At 49.9% G+C, this 20,787-nt stretch overlaps 2 protein-coding genes and 1 long non-coding RNA gene across 3 annotated transcripts; 1 reads left to right on the top strand and 2 right to left on the bottom strand.

Moving 5' to 3' along the window:
• Nucleotides 1-1,696: 1,696 nt before the first annotated feature.
• On the bottom strand, nucleotides 1,697-4,210 carry LOC115409041 (protein ALP1-like). The gene is made up of 2 exons (XM_030120007.1): nucleotides 3,805-4,210; nucleotides 1,697-2,711 (listed from the first exon to the last, which is right to left on the bottom strand). Exons 1-2 carry the CDS (start codon nucleotides 4,133-4,135, stop codon nucleotides 1,786-1,788), a joined length of 1,257 nt encoding a protein of 418 aa, XP_029975867.1. The 5' UTR covers nucleotides 4,136-4,210; the 3' UTR covers nucleotides 1,697-1,785.
• A 510-nt stretch (nucleotides 4,211-4,720) lies between these two features.
• Nucleotides 4,721-7,059, bottom strand: LOC115409063 (uncharacterized). The gene is made up of 2 exons (XR_003933887.1): nucleotides 6,818-7,059; nucleotides 4,721-6,719 (listed from the first exon to the last, which is right to left on the bottom strand). It is a non-coding gene; the product is annotated as an uncharacterized LOC115409063 (long non-coding RNA).
• Nucleotides 7,060-10,783: 3,724 nt separating this feature from the next.
• Nucleotides 10,784-13,602, top strand: txnipa (thioredoxin interacting protein a). Its single transcript, XM_030120010.1, has 6 exons — nucleotides 10,784-11,097; nucleotides 11,669-11,744; nucleotides 11,833-11,980; nucleotides 12,067-12,426; nucleotides 12,504-12,806; nucleotides 12,888-13,602. The coding sequence occupies exons 1-6, from the start codon at nucleotides 10,842-10,844 to the stop codon at nucleotides 12,933-12,935; spliced, it is 1,191 nt and encodes a 396-aa protein (XP_029975870.1). The 5' UTR covers nucleotides 10,784-10,841; the 3' UTR covers nucleotides 12,936-13,602.
• Nucleotides 13,603-20,787: the final 7,185 nt, after the last annotated feature.

Genomic DNA, 20,787 nt, shown 5'->3' with positions numbered 1-20,787 from the left:
GGGGTGATTCTCAAACTGGCAGGAGCTCCCTCTGTGTAGACCACTGCCACAAATCTGCTTGTCTACAAGATTGACCGTAACTTCACAATGTGTGCAGTTATCGGGATCAGCTGTGCAGACCGACCAGAACGAAGCCCTGAAACTTTCATTCCCTGGTTTGAAAGTTCCCAGAGGTCTGCCGCTGGTCTGGACCCAGATCCGGTTCTTCTGTTATTAAATGAGACTCTTGACCCCGAAACTGTTGTTTTTCACTTGAAGCAGAACTTTTCTAGAAGAGAGGATAAAATGAACCTGGCAGGTTTTTCCCATTTCTAGTGAGAAAACTTTAACGCAACGCATGTGGTTTCTGGTGGACGGAGATGTTGGACTGGATGTGAGCATCAGCTGCTGAGGGGTGGAGGCCCCCGCCTGGACCTCCACTTAGGCCCAATCTCATTTCCCCCCTCAGCCCCCCCCCTTGGCCCCACCCCTCTGTTTTTGCGCGTTCACATGGAGGGGTAGGGGTGTCCCGATTGTCATTACGGCAGGGGGGAGGGGAGGACTATTCACCCCTCCAACAGGAGATTCTCACAAGTTCACTTCCGCATTGGCGGGAGCGCTCGTTTCCACACCTGCGTATTCCAGGCGGGCGGTGTTGATGAAACCAGTTCATTGAAAATAATCGTCTGTTGTGTTTGGAATGCGCGGGTGTGGAAACGAGCGCTCCCGCCAATGCGGAAGTGAACTAACCCCGCCCACCACTCGCGGTGTAGGCAGACAATACAAGCGCTCCCGCTGCCGCCCCTCGCCACCGGCCGCCACTGGGTATGACAGATTTCCCAGAAAGCCTTGCAAGATTGGCAAGATGGTGGCGTCCGCAACGAAAGAAGTTCATAAATGTATTTTCTCAATGAGTAAAGTTTTAAAATGTAAGAAAAACCTTCTTCTTCGGCAAACAATTGTCGCATCTGCCTACGTCATCGGCAGCGGCGACTACTGATGACGTACACGATTGTCGAAGGGGTGTTCCAATTCGGAGGGGTTGACTTTCGGCCATACCCCTTAGCACTCCGTTTCAAAGGGGGAGGGCTAGAAAGAGAAATGGGACTGGGCCTTAGGCCTTCGACAGGAGGCTCCTGTCTCCACCTGGAACCTTCAGCCCCTTCAGATCGGTCCCGAGCTCTGGAGGTGTGTGTGATCGTCCCAAGCTCTGGAGGTGTGTGTGATCGGTCTTGAGCTCTGGAGGTGTGTGTGATCGTCCCGAGCTCTGGGGGTGTGTGTGATCGTCCCGAGCTCTGGAGGTGTGTGTGATCGTCCCGAGCTCTGGAGGTGTGTGTGATCGTCCCGAGCTCTGGAGGTGTGTGTGATCGTCCCGAGCTCTGGAGGTGTGTGTGATCGTCCCAAGCTCTGGAGGTGTGTGTGATCGGTCTTGAGCTCTGGAGGTGTGTGTGATCGTCCCGAGCTCTGGGGGTGTGTGTGATCGTCCCGAGCTCTGGAGGTGTGTGTGATCGTCCCGAGCTCTGGAGGTGTGTGTGATCGTCCCGAGCTCTGGAGGTGTGTGTGATCGTCCCGAGCTCTGGAGGTGTGTGTGATCGTCCTGAGCTCTGGAGGTGTGTGTGATCGTCCCGAGCTCTGGAGGTGTGTGTGATCGTCCCGAGCTCTGGGGGTGTGTGTGATCGTCCTGAGCTCTGGGGGTGTGTGTGATCGGTCAGAGTCAGGGACGGAGGAGAGTCTCTTTCAACTCGTTTATTGTAAAAAGACAGAAAAAAGTAAACGACGTTCTCAGTCCGGGCGGAGGGAGCTCCTCTACGGGTGGAGGAACTTGGCCAGGACCCTCCTGACCCGCTCGCCCTCCGCCGTGTGGCCGTCCGGCGCCGCCTCCTCGGCCTCGGGCTGGTTGTCCCGGTCGTGCTGCACGGAGTCGGCCACGGCGCCGTCGTCGATGGCGTCGCCCGACGCCTCGCAGTAGTTGTGCAGCACGAAGCAGGCGTAGATGACGAAGGGCAGGTCGTTCAGGTTGATGTCCATCACCCGCCGCAGCGCCCGGAAGCGCGCCTTCAGCCTGCCGAAGGCCAGCTCGATGGACGTCCGCGCCCGCCGCAGGCGCCGGCCCAGCTGCTGCTCGCGGGCGCAGCGGCCGCTGCCAGGGTACTCCCTCATGAGGTAGGGCAGCAGCGGGTACGCCGCGTCGCCCAGCAGGTACACCGGCACCGCCTCCTCGTCCTCCACCAGCTTGCGGGGACAGGGCGGGATCTTGGCGCTCCTCAGGTCGCCGTTGAGCGAGGAGTTGGAGAAGATGTGGGCGTCGTGCGCGCTGCCCGGCCACTTCACCACCACGTCCAGGAAGCAGTGCTGGAAGTCCGCCGTGGCCTGCACGTTCAGCGTGAAGCGGCCCTTCCGGTTCAGGTAGTCCGAGGAGCTGGCGGACGGCTGCTTGATGTCCACGTGGGTCCCGTCCACGGCCCCGAGGCACTGCGGCAGGCCGTGGGCCAGCTCGAAGCCCCGCGCCAGCCGCCGCACCTCGTCCTCGGTGGCGGGCAGCCGGATGTAGGTGGGGCCCAGGTGCACCGCGATGGCCTCGCACACCAGCCTGACGATGGTGGACACGGCCGAGCGGGACAGGCCGAAGGCGTTGGCCGTCCGCCGCAGGCCGCCCTCGTCCGCCAGGTAGTGCAGCGTGCACGCCACCTTGACCACCACGCTGACCGGCGAGCGCATCACCGTCCTCTGACCTGCAGGAACAGCAAGAGCCCGGGCGGAGGACGGCGCCCGGTCCAGGTCAGGAGGAACCGAGTGACAGGAAGACGCAGCGTCTGATTCATGACGTGAAAATGAAAACGGCGTGTTTCCACAGCCAGACCAGTCTGTCCAGGACGATTTAGACCAGGGTTCTGCAACCTTTCCGATCAAAAGAGACATTTCAGTGACTTTCCGTCAAGTCCATAAAGAACACTGAACCTTTAACATGAGGCGAATGCAGCGCAGGAAGTTTCATTCTTGGTTTTGACGAACAAACAAAAACGAGATCTAATGATGCATTCATGAAGTTTTAACTGCAGTTAGTGAACATTTTATTACACTGAACTTATTTTTGTTCCTGATTTTAACAGTTTTGTTCTTTTCAAGCTTTTTTTGTTGACAGTTTTGAAATTTTAGCTATTTTACCTCTTTTTAAACAGCTTTCTATGTTTTTTTTACTGCTAGATTTCATTTTCTCATGTTACAAGTTGGAGGCATTCCAGGTTTTTTACGTTCTTCTGTCATTTTTTCCCCATTTCTTGTGGGTTTTTTTTCTTCTATGTTTCCTAATCTTACTTGAACCTTTTTTTTTTAATCCCTTTTGAACCAAGAGTGACGAATCATATAATAATTTAAAATAAGTGAATTGTTTAATCACATATCATGTCGTGAAGGCTTCATGGAGCCGCTGCAGAAGGACTAAAGAGCTACATGTGGCTCCAGAGCCGCAGGTTGAACACCCCTGGTCTGGTCCAAAGTGGTCTCGATAGTTTTTAAATTTCTATTTTAAACTCTGCTATGTATGTTTTTAATCTCCCTCTGTAGCACTTTGAGATTTGTTTTGAAATGTAAAGCGCATGACAAATAAAATGTATTATTATTATTAAATATGGATGATACAGTGAAATAGTGATCTTTTTTTATTATTATTAAATTTCACAAATCTGACGTGATGTTTAACCTCAGTGGGATGATTCAGTTCAGATTTCAGAAGTGGCTTTAGGTGTGGACCTGATTTAAAGCGGTCTAGATCTGAAAACAGATTGTTTTCATGAACATTCAACTGATGAAGGAATGACCTCTGACCTTCTATGTGCGGACGCAGCAGCTCCGCCAGCGCGAGCAGCGACGCCCGGCACATGCGGAAGTTCTCCAGCCAGTCCTCCGGCGGAACCAGCTCCTTCTCGAAGTTCTCCCACCAGCGGGCGCTCCTGCCGGGCCGGATCCAGAAGCGGCGGCGGCGCTGGCAGGCGACCCGGGGCCGCAGCGGGAGGGAGAGCTGGTAGAGCACCGCCAGGCGCCGCGCGCTCCTCCGCCGCTGCTCCTCCACGTAGCACAGCATCTGGGTCTGGAGGTGCAGGCAGGCCAGCAGCGTCTGCACGAAGCTCAGCACCAGCGCCGTCTTCTCCGCGTCCATCCTCCCTGCTCCCCCGCCGCCGCCGCCACCGCCGCGGCCTGCCTGCCTGCCTCAGCGCTGTAAACACGGGGCGCGCGCGGATGACGTCTGACGCTTCCGTCGCATGCTGTGACGTCAAACGGATTTTACGCGGTTTATTTATTGATTTTGATTATTTTTAACCTATTATCTTTTTAAAAGATACACTCCACTTCCTTCGGTTTCAGTGTAGAAAATCTACATTCGTGAATATTAATCGAAAAATAACAACAATGACAGCATTCTTTTGCTTTCGAACTGAAAAAGACAATCAATACATTTTACAGAATAAGATAAAAGTTAGCAGAAAAAATAAAATAAACCTACAGACATTTTCCCACAGTTTACAGGTATATGTCCATTTCCACAACAGGTGAATTACAGTCTCGGTATGGAGTACAGAAGGCACAGTTCAAACCGAGAGCAAACCCAGGGGTCACTCTGGCCAAAGGGCCCTCGCTCTGAACTGCCACAAATGAACCAGATGTGCTGGCTTGACAGAATTTAGTCAGATCCTCCAGCGGATTCAGTGTGATTCTACACATGCTGACACCCCACAACAAAAAAATAAATTAATTAATTTATTAATTAAAAAACATTCCCCAACACAAGTTATTGAAACAGCGCTGCCAGTACTACGTTCCAGGTGAAACAGAAACCACATTATGGTGAAAAAGAGCAACAGGTGACAGGAAGAACAGCAGTGAAAAGAGCTTCGGACACAGAGCGAAAGACTCCATATGCTGAAGTAAAATAAATAATTACATAAAGATCATGTAAAGTTCAAATAAAGCATAGATTTCAATGACTTTTTAGTTTGAACAGTCACATATCGAGAGATGTATTGTCTGATGTATGTAATTAAATTCATAAAGTGAGGTTTCTTTTTTACACATTTTGATCTAAAATTTGGTTCAAACAAGGAGTAAATTGATCATATTATATCTTTCAAATTAATGTTTTCTGTTCAAATTCTGTGAATTCAAGCAAAGCGTCTCTTCAACATGAAACAAAACCAGAAAGCTCGTGTCAATAACGCAGTGTAACGTGGCAGTCTGCCTCCTAAAGTTCTTGAATGTTGACGTTCCAGTCGTTACATAGTTCTCACATGGCGCTGTTACATAGCTGCGGGCCGATGTTTGTCTCTGCTCAGCCGAAGCAGGGAGAAAAACTGTCTGCAATTATCTTGGAACTGAAAGGAAATGTGGTGAAAGATTATGAAAGATAATCTGCAGCTGAAGAGGAAAAGTTAATCACAGCCACAACTTATCTGTCTCAAATAAACCCTGATAGATTATCAGAGGAGGGAAGATCACAACTAATCACTTTAGATAAGATACTCAGTCAAAACAAATCTCCTGCTATTTCTTTTACTGAGAAGAACATTAACCTGATATGAACAATATATAAATGTGAATGTGAAAAATAAACACACGTCAATCTCCAACATTTACCTTCTACTAATCAAAGATTAAAAAGGGTGTTGAATTCTTTAACTGAGGAAACACAGCTGGGTTTGACGAGATAAAACAAAGCACAGATAATACCAGACGTGAGCTGGATGTCCTGGATGACTCAGACTCAGGACCAGGTCACAGTTTGAGTCTTTTCTCAGGCTTCTGTGAAGCTTCACTGTGGAACTCCAGTTTCAGCTTCCTGCTGAAGCATTTCCCCTCCAGCAGGGGGCAGTACATCTGCACAGACTGTCCACACACACACACACACACACACACACACACACACACACACACACACACACACACACACACACACACCACTGAGGACAGCAGACAGGCCTGACCCGGGTTCTAACCCATGACCTCTCTGGGAGCTGACAGTGCTAACCACTGCAGACGCACAGGCAGTGAATCCAGTTGTGTTGTGTGCTGCTGGGTGGAGGCTGTGCTCCGCCGGTGGTGGAGCTCTGAGGCCTTCAGGAAGGAGGACAGGAAGGAGCTGAGCTCCCCCGATGACCTCTGACCTCTGACCTGGATCACAGCCGAGGTCTGCCTGAGGAGAGGAGGTCCGGGCCTCACCCCCACAGCGCCCAGTGCAGTGGATCAGTGTTTCTTTCCCCTAAAAAGCCAGATGCATATGCTCTGTGTTTCACAGTGTGATGATGAAGAGTCTGTCAGTTTCACAGCGTGATGAAGATTCTGTCAGTTTCACAGCGTGATGAAGAGTCTGTTGGCGGTGAAGAGACCGGACTGGTTCGGGTTCAGTGTGACGTGTTCCTGCTGAATGTCATGTTTCTAACCAGCTGGTTATTGGTTATTGTCATTAGTGCAGGAAGACGGCGAGGCGAGGCGAGTCAGACTGCTTCAGATAAAAGAAACACACAATTACATTCAAATCAGAGACATTAAAGAAAAGAAATTAAGAAAATAAAAGTTTAGAAAAGCAGAGGCAACAGGGAGGAGATCAGTGTGGTCTGTGGTCTGGTCCAGGACCCTTCAGGGCTTTAAAACCCTGGTGTTCTGAGGACCGGCCCCATTGTGGTCCAGGTTCCGGCTCTTTGAGGTGTTCTGGATCAGCTGAAGCCGCCTCATGGCCTCTTTACTCAGACCTGTCAAAATAAAACACCGTCTGATGAAAACAGAGGTTTTCCTGAAAGGTTTTCTGAGTCTGAGTTCTGAGCATCCCGCTCTCTTTACATAACCTCACCTTCCCGCTGTCACCGTGAGCGCCTGTCCGTCAAGAAGAACAGCCGTTACGTAACAGCAGGATGTTTCCCTCCCGGAGGCTTCAGCAGACGCAGCTTCACTCCGCTGAAGCTGCGTCTGGAGGTCAAACCGTTTCACATTCGGCTCTGTGGAGAAACTTTCTGCGAGTGTCGACAGTTTCACATCCCTCCATCTGTGTGTGTGTGTGTGTGTGCGCGCGTGCGTGCATGTGTGTGCATGTGTGTTTTGGCCATGCATTCCTGCAAAGGTTATTCTTTGGTAAGTTTCCTCTGCGTATGACTGGAGTTAAAAAAAACAACAACCATAAAGTGGGGTAAAGTTCACCAGGCGGAACAAAGTGATCCAGTCGGATTCACAACAACAGCAGGTCACATGACGCCGCGCTCACATTACCCAGCAACACTCAGCGCTGCTCAAAGGCTCCGCAGCGGAGGGCTGTGGAAAACACCTTCGACCTTGGACCTGTTATTCCTGCAACACCTTCAAGGTTGAGACCCGGTTCTCAAAGTGTGGGTCGGGTCCCTGCAGGGGCCGTCTCACCGCAACAGGACACGTTTGCACGAAAAGAAATAAAATGTTGCAGAAGAAACGTGAGGCAGCTTCTGCACATCTTGTTCCAGGTCAGGAGGGTTGAAACACTGAAACACTGGGCGTGCTCAGGCAGAACATGCATCCCCTTTATATTTCATACATGTGGTATGTTTAGTGCTGAATCAAAGTCTTTCTGGTCTGGACTTCCCTTTCTGCGCTGCACATCGTTCAGCTGCGTCATGCGTTCAGGATGTTCTTCCAGCAGCTTGTCTCCTTCACGTCCGCTGTCTCCCGCAGTCCGTCTCTTTATCGCCGCCTTCGTCTCGTCTGTGTCGACTCTTCCCGATCAGATCTGATGAAGTGTAGGGCGAGTCGCAACACGACGCTTCCAGGAGAGAAGAAACACTCAAAGCGCTGAAACGGTCGTTCGGGTCACTCGTTCCTGCTTTCTGCCTCCATGTTTCTCCAGTGTTTCCATCAGACACAGTCTGAAGGAAAAATTGAGCCTGAAATGTAACTCTGTGCTGGGAGTATCAATATCTATTTATAGAATCAGATAAAAAGGACTAAAGGTTTTGAAACAGGTTAGGTTTAGCCAGTGATGTGTAGATCTTCCTCCTCTGAATCCTTTCATCTTATTTTTTCAGTCCTTTCATCTGCGATCGATAGATAATCCCTCACTTTGCAGGAGGACTGATCATAAGACAGAGACATCCCAAAATGGAAAAACAGACATCTTTAGAAATTAAATATTAATATCAGATAAAGTCAACTCATGAAAGTAAATATCAGCTCTCAGCTCCACTAGAAACTGAATCCTCCCTGCAGAGGAAAGAATGAGGCTAACTAAACACAGATTTCATGGACATGGAGATACATCAGGGAAATGTCTGGCATGCCTTTCTAAAAAAAAAGAGCAGAGTCCCACTGCAGCTGGAGCTGGTTCTCAGGCCAACAGGATACATGATAATGGATCAATAAATGACCGCTTTAAGGGATTCTGCGCAAATCTGTCCTCGTCTGATCGGACAAATGATAAACGGGAGGTTTCTTGGATCAATTCAGCCTCCCAGCATGATCAGAAGAGTCTCCTGAAGGGCCCAATCACAGCTACTGCTCTCAAAGAACAGGGTCCAGGTCGCTGCTGCTGTCACTTTCATTTCGGGATTCTGCTGGTGGAATCATTGCTTCATGTGTTTATTATCCATTTTCTACCATTGAACTGCCAACGATAGAAAATGCCTTGAACCTCTGTGCTCCTGTAGATTAGTGGCTCTTCTGAACGCAGACCGAAAACTGCTTTCTAAAATCCCAATTCTGTTAAGTAAAGAAGATCAATAGTTCTATAAAAGATGGAAACAATGCTTTGGTGTTTTCCCCATCCACAGAGGAAGCGTCTGAGTGTCGACTGGTTCTTTTATCTGACACATTAGAAACATTTGATCTCGGTAACGGTTTAGTGAAATGGGTCAGAATGATCCATCGCGGCATGCAGGCGACTGTTATGACGACTGGGCTGCGATCAAAATATTTTTCAGGGCTGCTCCTTATGCCCTCTTTTATTCGGATTAATTATTGAACCGCTGGCTGAGGTCATATGAATGGGGCCTTCCAGGTTTATTGATCGGATATGTGTGTCATAAAATGACACTGTATGCTGACGACGTGTTCCTGTTCTTATCTGATCCAGTGGGGTGGGTCCCTTCTCTCAACAGGGCCACAGATCCAGGTTCAGCATCAGTTTGTGGATATAAACCTGGAGACTGGTCCTCTTCCTCTCATGTCTCATACTATTCCACCCTGAAGGTTTGATATATTTGGTATTTTTGTTATTCCTTCATTTGATACACTTAATAAAGCTCGTTTTAACCTGAAGCCCTGCCTGTGGTCATGTTACACATTGAAAAAATATCACTCTGGTATGTTTTGTGAAATGAAAAAGATAAGTTGGACTGCACATCATGAGTTCTAACATAATTAAAAGCGATAAAGCCAGGACAAACTCTCTGAATTGAATTCAGAGAATCTTGAAATGCCAGCTAATATAAAGTCATTTTAGTTGTCAGATAATTTTGCTCCTTTTTCATGCAGCACAGTGAGTTTGCATTGGTTTATTTCTCTTTAGCTGCATTTGCACTGTGGTGTGTGGAAAGAACAACAAGATGAGCAGGTCTGAGCTGAAAACAACCTGAAGAAGACCTGAAAGTCAAAGTGTTTTCAGTCCTTTCTCCTGGTTTGTCCTGGCTTTCCCCACCCTGTGGATCCAGTTTGATTCAGCTCATCTTTATTTATACAACAACACGTCTAACACAGTCATTTAGACACTTTTAGAGAGAAAACTCAACTATTCCAAATGATCAAGCAGAGGAGACGGTGGGAAAAGGAAGGAACATTCTGAGATTTGAATTGAGGGGATAGAAAGAGAGAAGAGGGCAGACAGAGAGCTGGCCATCACATGACCATGTGGAGTTAAATGAAAGCATTGAGCTGATGTACTTTCAGTTATTTCTCTAGTCATTTCTATGTTTTTTCCTGCTTTCTCCCTGGCTGTGGATACTGGAGTTAAATGACTTTCTCCAGTCATATTTAGGTCTTTCCTAGTTTCTCCCAGCCTGTAGATGCTGTATGATGACATGACTCACTGGAGTTACATGAAAAGCATTAAGCTGATATATTTTCAGTATTTTCTCCAGTCGTTTTTACAGTTTTCCTTGTTTTTTCCCAGCTGGTGGCTGTTGGGATTAAAATGAAAGCATTAAGTTGATGTGTTTTCAGTACTTTCAGTCCTTTCTCCAGTCTTATTTATGTGTTTTCCTGGTTTCTCCCAGCCTGTAGATGCTGTATGATGACACGACTCACTGGAGTTTCATGAAAAGCATTGAGCTGATATATTTTCAGTATTTTCTCTGGTCGTTTTCACAGTTCTCCTCTGCCCCCCAGCCTGTGGATGCTGGAATTAAAAAGAAAGCATGAAGTTGATGTATTTTCAGTCCTTTATTTATGTTATTTATTACAGTTTTCCCTGGCTTCTCCCAGCCTGTGGATGCTGTATGCTGCCATGACTCACATGAATTAAAATGAAAGCATTAAGTATGTTCGGTCCTCTCTCTCTGTTCTTTTGGCAGTTTTTCCCCGGTTTCTCCCGCCGCCGTGACTCACTCCCTCTGTTTACAGCAGCTCGGTGTGCTCTTCGGAGGCCTGCCGCTTCCTGCCTCCATCTGCCGAGCACGCTCTCCTCTCCCACAGCCACGCCGTGTCCACGCGCCCGTTCTGCGCGCTGATTGGCCGCAGCCCACACAAACAAAGGATTTCCACCAATGGCAGCGCTGTGCACGCACCGCGCGGAGCCGTGCATCCCGGCCGCTCGTGCCCAGCGCGGTCCCTCGGTATAAAAGCCGCCCTCCGCCATTGTTTACCTCAGAACGCGAGCGGCGCAGCGGCAGGAGCATCAGTGAGAGTGCTGTGGTTCAACCATGGTAGCCATGACCAAGAGGCTCAAGACCTTCCAGATCGTGCTGGCCGACCCCACCAAGACCTTCTACTGCGGGGGGGACGTGGTGTCCGGCCGCATCGAGGTGGAGGTGAACGAGATGACCCGGGTGGCGGCGCTGCGCCTGCTGGGTCGCGGCTGCGCCAAGGTGGAGTACGCCAAGGGGAAGCAGCGCTGCCGGCAGGAGGCCGAGTACCTCCGGATAGACGAGGTGCTGCAGCTCCGGGACCAGCCCGCAGGTAGGGGGGCACGGGGGAAGGGGGGCACACCTGGTCTATGGTCAGCTTTTACCTGTACTCCCAGGAGCTCGGTCAATAAGAAGATGAAAAAACTTTTTAAAACTTTTTGAATATTATCTAAACTTGTCAAAACCATCATTATTGTGAAAAACAGATCATTTCTCCCACTGAAACTCCATGAAACCGAAACAACTGATGCTACTTCAAGTTTCTCTTTCACCACAGAAAATGTTTTGTACGTTATCAGCTTGTGGGAAGAATTTATAGAGTCCTTGAACGTCACATGGATTATTTACAACCTAATAAGACACTAGAAGTTCACACGTGTCGTGTAAACATGTTAATTCAGATGAGATACTGTTTTGAAAAGTAAGGTTTTCCTGTTTTAAGCCACACCTGGTTTCTGTCAGAGAACACTAGACTCTTTGAACCACAGAAAACTTGATCCTCCACCTGGTTAAGCGACACCCTGACGTGGACAGGAGTCCGATTCCTCCGTCAGACGAACGGCTTGTGTCTGAAAGAGAATCTCCAGGAGTCTGACTCTGTCTCCTCCATCTTTGATCTGCAGACTCCGATGGTTCGGTCATCCTGAGGCCCGGGAACAAGTACGAGTACACGTTTGGATTCGAGCTCCCTCAGCAGGGGTAAGACCGTGGTGGTGTGTGGTGGTCTTCAGCACCGGGTGGCATGTGAGGAGGATTGTGGGTAACGTGGTCTGGTCCCTGTCCTCAGGCAGCTGGTGTCTTCATACAAGGGGAAGTTCGGGTACGTTCACTACTACGTCAAGGCGCAGATGGAGCGGCCTCATCAGCCCACTCTGGAGTGCAAGAAGTCCTTCGAGGTGGAGGAGCCTCTGGATGTGAACACCCCCGACCTGCTGGTACGCCCCCCCCTCACCCCCCCACTGAGCCCACGCTTTCAAAACCATCACTTCCTGTCTAACCTGGCTCTCCTGTGTGTCCCCAGTCTCCCACAGGAGGCATGAAGGAGAAGAAGGTCACCTGCATGTTCATCCCCGACGGCCAGGTGTCCCTGAACGCCAAGATCGACCGGCGCGGCTTCTGCGAGGGCGAGGACATCTACATCAACGCCAAGTTCGAGAACACGTGCTCGCGCATCGTGGTGCCCAAGGCGGCCATCATCGCCAAGCACAGCTACCAGGCCAACGGGCGCACCAAGCTGTTCCGCCAGAAGCTGTCGTCGGTGCGCGGGAACCACATCATCTCCGGCATGTGCGACGCCTGGCAGGGGAAGACCATCCGCGTGCCCAAGATCAAGCCGTCCATGCTGGGCTGCAACATGATCCGCGTGGAGTACGCCCTGATGGTGAGCGCCCGACCCACTCCCCGCCCGTAGCCCGACGCCCGGCGCCGGCGCTAACCGGGCTCCCGTCTCCTCCTCAGATCTACGTCCACATCCCCGGCAGCGAGAAGCTGATCCTGGAGCTGCCGCTGGTCATCGGCACGGCCGGCCTGGGCAGCCGCAGCAACAGCGTGAGCAGCCAGGAGGGCTCGGTGAGCAACGCGTCGCAGAGCTGGGTGTCGCTCCGCATGCCGTCCGAGCCGCCCAGCTACTGCGACATCTCCCGGGACTGCCGGCTGGACCAGCCGCTCACCCCGCTGCTGGACGACTGCGACGCCGACGACAGCCCCATCTTCATGACGGCGCCCGCCTTCCAGTTCCCGCCGCCGCCGGCGTACTCCGAGGTGAGTGCTGGACAGACCGCCGGCGTGAAGCGGGCCTCCTGCCGTCCGCCGGTAGCTGAACGTCTCTCTGCTCGTCCGCAGGCGGAGGAGGAGTACAACGGGAACGCCCGCATGCTGCCGGTGTGCTGAAGCCGGAGCGCCGAGGATCCGTCTCCAGGACCATTCTTCTGAAGCACTAGAGACTTAACGGAGGGAGGCTGCAGTTCCTCCCGGAGCGCCATGGGTGGCGCTACGTTTCTCAATGAGCTGTTCTTCCAGAGGCCGGTGGAGGCCTGGCTGTCCGCCCCGCCCCCCTCCTCCTCCCGGTTCAGGGACCAGGCCCGTCCGAGCCGCCGCCGCCGCCGTCACGCCTTCGCTTCTGTCCGCTGGTGGCTGGCTGTCCTTCCCGCGCCGAGTCATTCCGAACCGGTCCCGGTGGGTTCTGTAAGAACCGGCGAGGAACACCGAAGCATGTAGAACCGTCTTCCTAGTTGATTCCTTTTGTTTTTTGCACTTTTGCTTTGATTCTGCCTACGACGACGTTTGTGGACTTTCCTGTAGGCGGGAGCGCTGGAGCACTCCAGACGGGGGGCTGTGAGGTTCTGGAGGGGCCGGCTGTGTTTGTGCCTGACTTCTGGTGTTTGAGTTTTAGTTGTCCCAGACAACATTTCACTGAGCTCTGTCCAACGCGTTTTTAAGGCACTCAGAAAATCACTGTTTATGACTGATTGTGTTTGTAAAGCCTCTTTGATACTGACGAGTATTTTTGTATGAAACCCTGTGGGTTATTTTTTCTAATAAACACTTTAAAACAGCATTGCTTTGTTCTCTTCTCATTCAGACTGAGTCTTCCTGAACTAGGCTGTTTTCACACCTTTGACAGTGAAGTCACCGTTCTACTTTAGGTTCAGTTTCAACATGTTCTTTGAGGAAGTTGATCTAAGAAAAAAAAAAAGAGGAAACGATGTGAACAGTCTGTTCTGATCGGTGTTCTGCCTCTGCGTCACATGATAACACGTCCCCCGCGTTACTGAAATCAGCCCCGTTAGCTCTTTAACTCTTTATCACGTGTTTCAAATAAATGGTGCTTTTAATGAAAATGTGACTTTCTGGAAACTTTGTTCACCTCAGCAAACAGACGAGTCAGACTCGGTTCTCCTGGAGGTCAGAGGTCAAGCTTAAGTGTGTGTATATTTAGTTTTTTCAACAATTTAACTAGTTCAGAGTGAAAATAACCTTCAGACTCTTCAATGCAGAATAATTCAACTTCATGGAGCACATTTAAAACAGCCAGTACCAGCCTAAGTGCTCCAAGAAGCAGGTATTAAAAAAAATTCTAAAATGAATAATCACTAGCAATCTTTTCCTGTAGCACACACACATACACACACACACACACACACACTGGCACGGTAACACGCTGTCCTGTTCTGTGAATGTTCACTCCTCCTGAAGTGAAGCCAGCAGCCCTGAGCTGTTCTCTGGAAGCCGGTGTGTGACAGTGTTTGGCGTTGGGAGCATGGAGAGTGTTTTCAAAGTGTTTACATTCATTCCTCTGGAGATCTTCAGCGTTTTGCTCTTCCTGTCCACTGAGGCCAGAGGTTTGAAAACACGCTGCTGCTGTTTATCGCTGACGTCTGCAGACGGCTGAACGCTGCAGATAAGAGACGACTTTATCTTCAAGCTGCTCTGTGACGGAGGAGGAACCGCTGTGGAGCTCAGAGGAATCCTCCATCACGGCAAATGATGATGTACATGATGAAAACGGGGTACTACAGAGATCTCCAGTCCCAGTCCTGGAGGTTTTCGGTCTCTCCCTGGTTCGGCACTCCTCAGGCTAATGCTGGCGTCTCCATCGAGTTTGGAACAAAAGCTTGATCAGAGCGAGGCTTCGTTGTAACCAGGGGTGCTGTAACTGGAGGAGACCAGGGTGGAGACCCTCCAGAACCCAGACCCACAAGGACATGACACCCCTGAGGCACAACCTGGAGCTTCAGAGCAGAAGAGGAACAGCAGGAGCAGGACGAGTGTCTTGAGGCATGTTCCCTCCAGCCTTTCTCCACGTGATAAGATCATGCAGTGAGCCCTGAAGCACCCTGACCTTTACAACTCTCCTGATGGACAGTATCCTGACCTCTAGACCTCTACTGATGGACAGTATCCTGACCTCTACACCTGATGGACAGTATCCTGACCTCTACACCTGATGGACAGTATCCTGACCTCTACTCCTGATGGACAGTATCCTGACCTCTACACCTGATGGACAGTATCCTGACCTCTAGATCTCTACTGATGGACAGTATCCTGACCTCTAGACCTCTACTGATGGACAGTATCCTGACCTCTACACCTGATGGACAGTATCCTGACCTCTAGATCTCTACTGATGGACAGTATCCTGACCTCTAGACCTGATGGACAGTATCCTGACCTCTACACCTGATGGACAGTATCCTGACCTCTACACCTGATGGACAGTATCCTGACCTCTACTCCTGATGGACAGTATCCTGACCCCTGGACCTCTCCTGATGGACAGTATCCTCCGTTGACCTTTCACCCCCTCCAGCAGCTGAATGGATGCTGGAAAGAGGACAGGTGGTCGTTATGGTGCAGACCGGTCTGTTTGAGGGGAGAGAATAACAAGGACAGACGCTTCCAGGAAAGACGGACTGGTGTTTCCACGGCCCCACATGGTGGCAACGACATTACGTAAGAGACGCCCCGAAATAAACGGCTGCTCTTATGTAATATTACTGAATCTGACCGGAGTCCAGGGAGCGGCGGTCCGGGATGACCTGTCCTGACGGGGGGCTCGGATTACAGTGGCTAGTTTTCACAGGCTCGACGCCCGGGGGTCTGCAGGTCCGGAGGTCTGCAGGTCTGGGGGTCTGCAGGTCTGGGGGTCTGCAGGTCCGGAGGTCTGCAGGTCTGGAGGCTCAGAGTCTATCAGAGCATGAAGACTGTCAATGAAATGGTGATGGTAGAGACACCTGGTGGATTCAGATAGACAACAGAGCAACAGGACAATCCTCCTCCTCCTCCTCTTCCGCCTCCTCCTCCTCCTCCTCCTCCTCCTCCTCTTCCTCCTCCTCTTCCTCCTCCTCTTCCTCCTCCTCCTCCTCCTCCTCTTCCTCCTCTTCCTCCTCCCCACACTGACTGAAAGTAGAGAGACTTGCTTCATTAAAAGTGACTCAGGTTCTGGTATCATCTCACAGAAAGAAGGGAGATGACTCTGACGAGCTTTAAAGGAATGTGATCAAGGTGTGTTTCTTTGTAGAAAGACTCATCTCACACACACACACTCACACACACATGGTTCTTGTGGCTGCTGTGCAGACAGAATCCGTCCAGACATGTGATGTCTTCTCCTGTGTTTCGGTCCAGGTCATTAATAATCCCTGCAGAGTGCTGAGTCCTCATGTGTGTCACGTCCTCGGCGGGTTCCAGTCGCTCGTCCTCCGGGACGTCCTCGGGAAGGTCCGACTCCGTGACGTAGCTCTGTTCTGTTTCACAGAAGACAAGTGAGGACAGATGAAGTTTCACCGGAGGAGCTCGCTCACAAGTTCCTGGAAATCAAAAGAAGTTCTGCAGTGAACTCCCAGGTCAAAGGAAGAAGATTTTAGTGGGGGAAGATTAAATCTGACCTCATCTGAGTCGTAAGTTTAAACCGACTCAAAGTCACACTGGTCCCTGTCCTGGTCCCTGTCCTGGTCCCTGTCCTGGTCCCTGTTCTGGTCCCTGTCCTGGTCCCTGTCCTGGTCCCTGTCCTGGTCCCTGTTCTGGTCCCTGTCCTGATCCCTGTCCTGATCCCTGTCCTGGTCCCTGTTCTGGTCCCTGTCCTGGTCCCTGTCCTGGTCTCTGTCCTGGTCCCTGTCCTGGTCCCTGTCCTGGTCTCTGTCCTGGTCCCTGTCCTGGTCTCTGTCCTGGTCTCTGTCCTGGTCCCTGTTCTGGTCCCTGTCCTGGTCCCTGTCCTGGTCTCTGTCCTGGTCCCTGTTCTGGTCCCTGTCCTGGTCCCTGTCCTGGTCTCTGTCCTGGTCCCTGTCCTGGTCCCTGTCCTGGTCTCTGTCCTGGTCCCTGTCCTGGTCTCTGTCCTGGTCTCTGTCCTGGTCCCTGTCCTGGTCCCTGTTCTGGTCCCTGTTCTGATCTCTGTCCTGGTCCCTGTTCTGGTCTCTGTCCTGGTCTCTGTCCTGGTCCCTGTCCTGGTCCCTGTCCTGGTCTCTGTCCTGGTCTCTGTCCTGGTCCCTGTTCTGGTCCCTGTTCTGGTCCCTGTCCTGATCCCTGTCCTGATCCCTGTCCTGGTCCCTGTTCTGGTCCCTGTCCTGGTCCCTGTCCTGGTCCCTGTCCTGGTCCCTGTCCTGGTCTCTGTCCTGGTCCCTGTCCTGGTCCCTGTCCTGGTCCCTGTCCTGATCCCTGTCCTGGTCCCTGTTCTGGTCCCTGTCCTGGTCCCTGTCCTGGTCTCTGTCCTGGTCCCTGTCCTGGTCTCTGTCCTGGTCTCTGTCCTGGTCCCTGTCCTGGTCCCTGTTCTGGTCCCTGTTCTGATCCCTGTCCTGGTCCCTGTCCTGGTCCCTGTCCTGGTCTCTGTCCTGGTCTCTGTCCTGGTCCCTGTTCTGGTCCCTGTCCTGGTCCCTGTCCTGGTCCCTGTTCTGGTCCTGTTAGATCCCATTGATCCTACTATCAGAACCTCCTCCTACAGAGACTGGACCAGATGATCTGGATTAAAGATTCAGCATTAAACTGGCCTGGATCATATTGATCCGACAGGATCCACTTGGTTCTTCAGCTCAGAACAAGGTTAAACATGGAGTGCCACAGGGTTCTGTCCTAGAGCCACTACTAAAGTTAAACCTGGAGTTCCTTTAGACCAGGTCCAGTTCTGGAGGCTGACACAGTCTCTCCTTTGGGTTGAAGTAGTTTCAGAGCCATTCTGAAAGTGTGACCTCCACAGGTCACGTTGCTCCTGCTCAGTCAGCAGCACTCCTTCATCCTGGGTTATTTTCTCTGTAGTTTTCCATTTGAACATTTAATTCGTCCTGGTTTTGAATTAAATTGATTTTTTGCTGCAGGATCTTTGAGAATTCAGTGTGTGTCAGTGTGGCTGCGAGGTGTTTGAGCAGTGTGTGTTTACTGAGAGGGCACATTCTTCAGCATGCTCACACACCCACACACACACCCACACTGTGATGGTGGCAGTTGCAACAACTGGAAGTACAGCGCTGCTGTGCTGATCTGAAATGTTTTGTACATGGTGTGTGTGTGTGTGTGTGTGTGTGTGTGTGTGTGTGTGTGTGTGTGTGTGTGTGTGTGTGTGTGCTTTCTGCTCACACCTTCAGTAAACAGAACACTGACCTTCACCGTCTCGGCCTCATTTTCCTCCCCATGAACTTTTTTACTGTCTATAAAAGTATCGCAACAATCTGGAGAATGAAACTGTTCCAGAGCGACAAGCTGCAGTGTGACGAGTGAAAACTCTCCAGAACCACACCCAGAACCTCTCCAGAACCACATAAGAACCACCTCCAGAACCACATAAGTACAACATAGGAACCACCTCCAGAACCTCTCCAGAACCTCCTCCAGAACCACATAAGAACTTCTCCAGAACCACCATAAGAACCACCTCCAGAACCTCTTCAGAACCACACTCAGAACCTCTCCAGAACCTCCTCCAGAACCTCTCCAGAACCACCATAAGATCCACCTCCAGAACCTCTCCAGACTTCCCAGAACCACACTCAGAACCTCTCCAGAACCACCTCCAGAACCTCCTCCAGAACCTCCTCCAGAACCGCTCCAGAACCTCCTCCAGAACCTCCTCCAGAACCTCTCCAGAACCTCCTCCAGAACCTCCTCCAGAACCTCCTCCAGAACCGCTCCAGAACCTCCTCCAGAACCTCCTCCAGAACCTCCCCAGCTCTGCTCTGGCAGGCTGTTTGTTTCGGAGGCTGTTCCTGGAGAAACCTTGAGTTCCTGGAAGTGTTGGGGGCGTGTCGGACGGAGCGCCAGACGCCTCTGACTGGTTCCCGACCTCCAGGAGGCGGAGAAAGAGAGCAACATGTCCCTGGAGGCTCCGCCCACTCTGAGCTCTGTCTGCTGGTCACCTGGACGCCTCCCAGCAGGGAGCCGGAGGAGCAGGAGCTCCCCCTACAGGCCCAGCGTGGAATCATTTGCGGCACCAAACAGGCTGACGGTGGAACAACAATCCAGCCAGGCTCCAGGCTCCAGGCTCCAGGCTCCAGGCTCCAGGCTCCAGGCTCCAGGCTCCAGGCTCCAGGCTCCAGGCTCCAGGCTCCAGGCTCCAGGCTCCAGGCTCCAGGCTCCAGGCTCCAGGTGAGACACGTGTGATTAATATTTCTAAAAATCAAAGAGGATTATCAATATTAATGGAACAACAGAAAAGTAAATATATGTCAATAAGAAAATACACTTTTTTTAAATTATTTTTGTAGTTCTATTTTTATTGTTCAATTTGTATTTCTTTCCTTTTTCTTCTTTGATTTCTGAATCGTGGTTCTCTCCTCTCGCACTGAGGCTGAGTGATGCTGAATGCTGATGGAACCTGGACGAGGACTGATGTTCATAAAGCTGTGGTCAGCTTGTGTCTGTTTGTATGCATATCTTAATTTAAGATATACATACAAACAGACACATGATTTAAGATTCTTCAATAAAAAAAGTTTAAAAAAAGAACTATGATATTTAAAAGAAAAATAAGAGAAAGAGAAAGAATTCATGTGTGGAAGAGATTTGATGTATAACTAATGCTTCATGTAAAAATGTGAGGGAACCCAAACCAAACACAAGGGCTGTTTGAGACACAATAAATTGATTTACAAAAAATAAGAAAATTATTTAGTTAAAAATAAAGACAGATAATATTTCAAATCCAAACAAGACCTTCAACTGCGAAAAAAATAGAAAATATAGACACAAATAAACATACAAACAGTGCCCCCTCTGTCACTGCCCCTCTGTCAGGCGCTCTGCAGAGCAAATATGTGCAAAAATCCAAATTTACAACATGAGAAGGGAAATCACCTTCTCACACATCTCAACGTTAGCTGTGTTGAATTTAGTCGTTGATACGATGCATCGCAATGCAAATGTGGATGCTGCACCGCGGGAGTGAAGAAACACAAATGATTGTAATGATTATTTCCAAAATTCCCCAGCTTCACTTCCCATGGGAATTTTACTGGAAACAATCCAGAAAAACAACACAAACCCCTGGATGGACCTGACAGCTCCATCACTGAGTGACAATCAGCTGCAGTCACAGTGAGTCTCCAGTAGGCAGCGCTGCTGCACTGGGTCTCACACACACACACACACACACACACACACACACACACACACACACACACACACACACACACACACACACACACACACATCTACATTATAATCATTCTAATCTGCATTATTGATAGAATGAATTAGCATAAGACGATTTTTCGTTTTATTTCTTTGTATTGTTTGGAATAATTTCAAATAAATAAATAAATAATTTCACTCTAACTTTATTTTACTTGATTTTTGGATCTTTCAGTATGATTTTAGGCCCTGGTGCTTATGTAGGACGTTATGTAGAACGTTGAATTCTAGTTTCTACTAAATCACGATTGAATCCAGATTTTAATTTTCAGTGAAACAAATTCTAAATCATATTTGATCCCTTTTTTTCACTGTCTTAATAAAGTATTTCAGTAAGAAAGGAAACATTGATGATACACAGGAGCATCCTGGAACAGAATGCCAAATCTTCTGTTTGCAAAAAACCAATATGAAGTGAAAATATTTCTTAAATTCAATGAATTTTAATCATTTGAATGAATTCACTTTTATATAAGGGGAATGCACAGACCCATCCAAGATGGCGGCGTAAACGCTCAAGCGTTTTTCCCGCTGACATCTCGCGAGATTTTTCGGGATATCTTTTTAAGATTAATACAAAATAAGAGATAATAATCACATTAATTTACATAAAAAAGACAATAAG

The sequence above is a fragment of the Salarias fasciatus genome, chromosome 22, assembly GCF_902148845.1.
Source record: "Salarias fasciatus chromosome 22, fSalaFa1.1, whole genome shotgun sequence".
Lineage (NCBI taxonomy): Eukaryota > Metazoa > Chordata > Actinopteri > Blenniiformes > Blenniidae > Salarias > Salarias fasciatus.
This window is presented reverse-complemented; position numbering and strand designations above follow the sequence as displayed.

Excerpts from the sequence above, each read along its gene's own strand:
- LOC115409041 (XM_030120007.1), bottom strand. The coding sequence starts at position 4,135 with ATGGACGCGGAGAAGACGGCGCTGGTGCTGAGCTTCGTGCAGACGCTG. Across the intron at positions 2,712-3,804 it reads GCTGCGTCCGCACATAGAAG|GTCAGAGGACGGTGATGCGC; the intron begins GTCAGAGGTCAT and ends CTGTTCCTGCAG.
- txnipa (XM_030120010.1), top strand. The coding sequence starts at position 10,842 with ATGGTAGCCATGACCAAGAGGCTCAAGACCTTCCAGATCGTGCTGGCC. Across the intron at positions 11,981-12,066 it reads TGAACACCCCCGACCTGCTG|TCTCCCACAGGAGGCATGAA; the intron begins GTACGCCCCCCC and ends GTGTGTCCCCAG. Across the intron at positions 12,807-12,887 it reads CGCCGCCGGCGTACTCCGAG|GCGGAGGAGGAGTACAACGG; the intron begins GTGAGTGCTGGA and ends GCTCGTCCGCAG.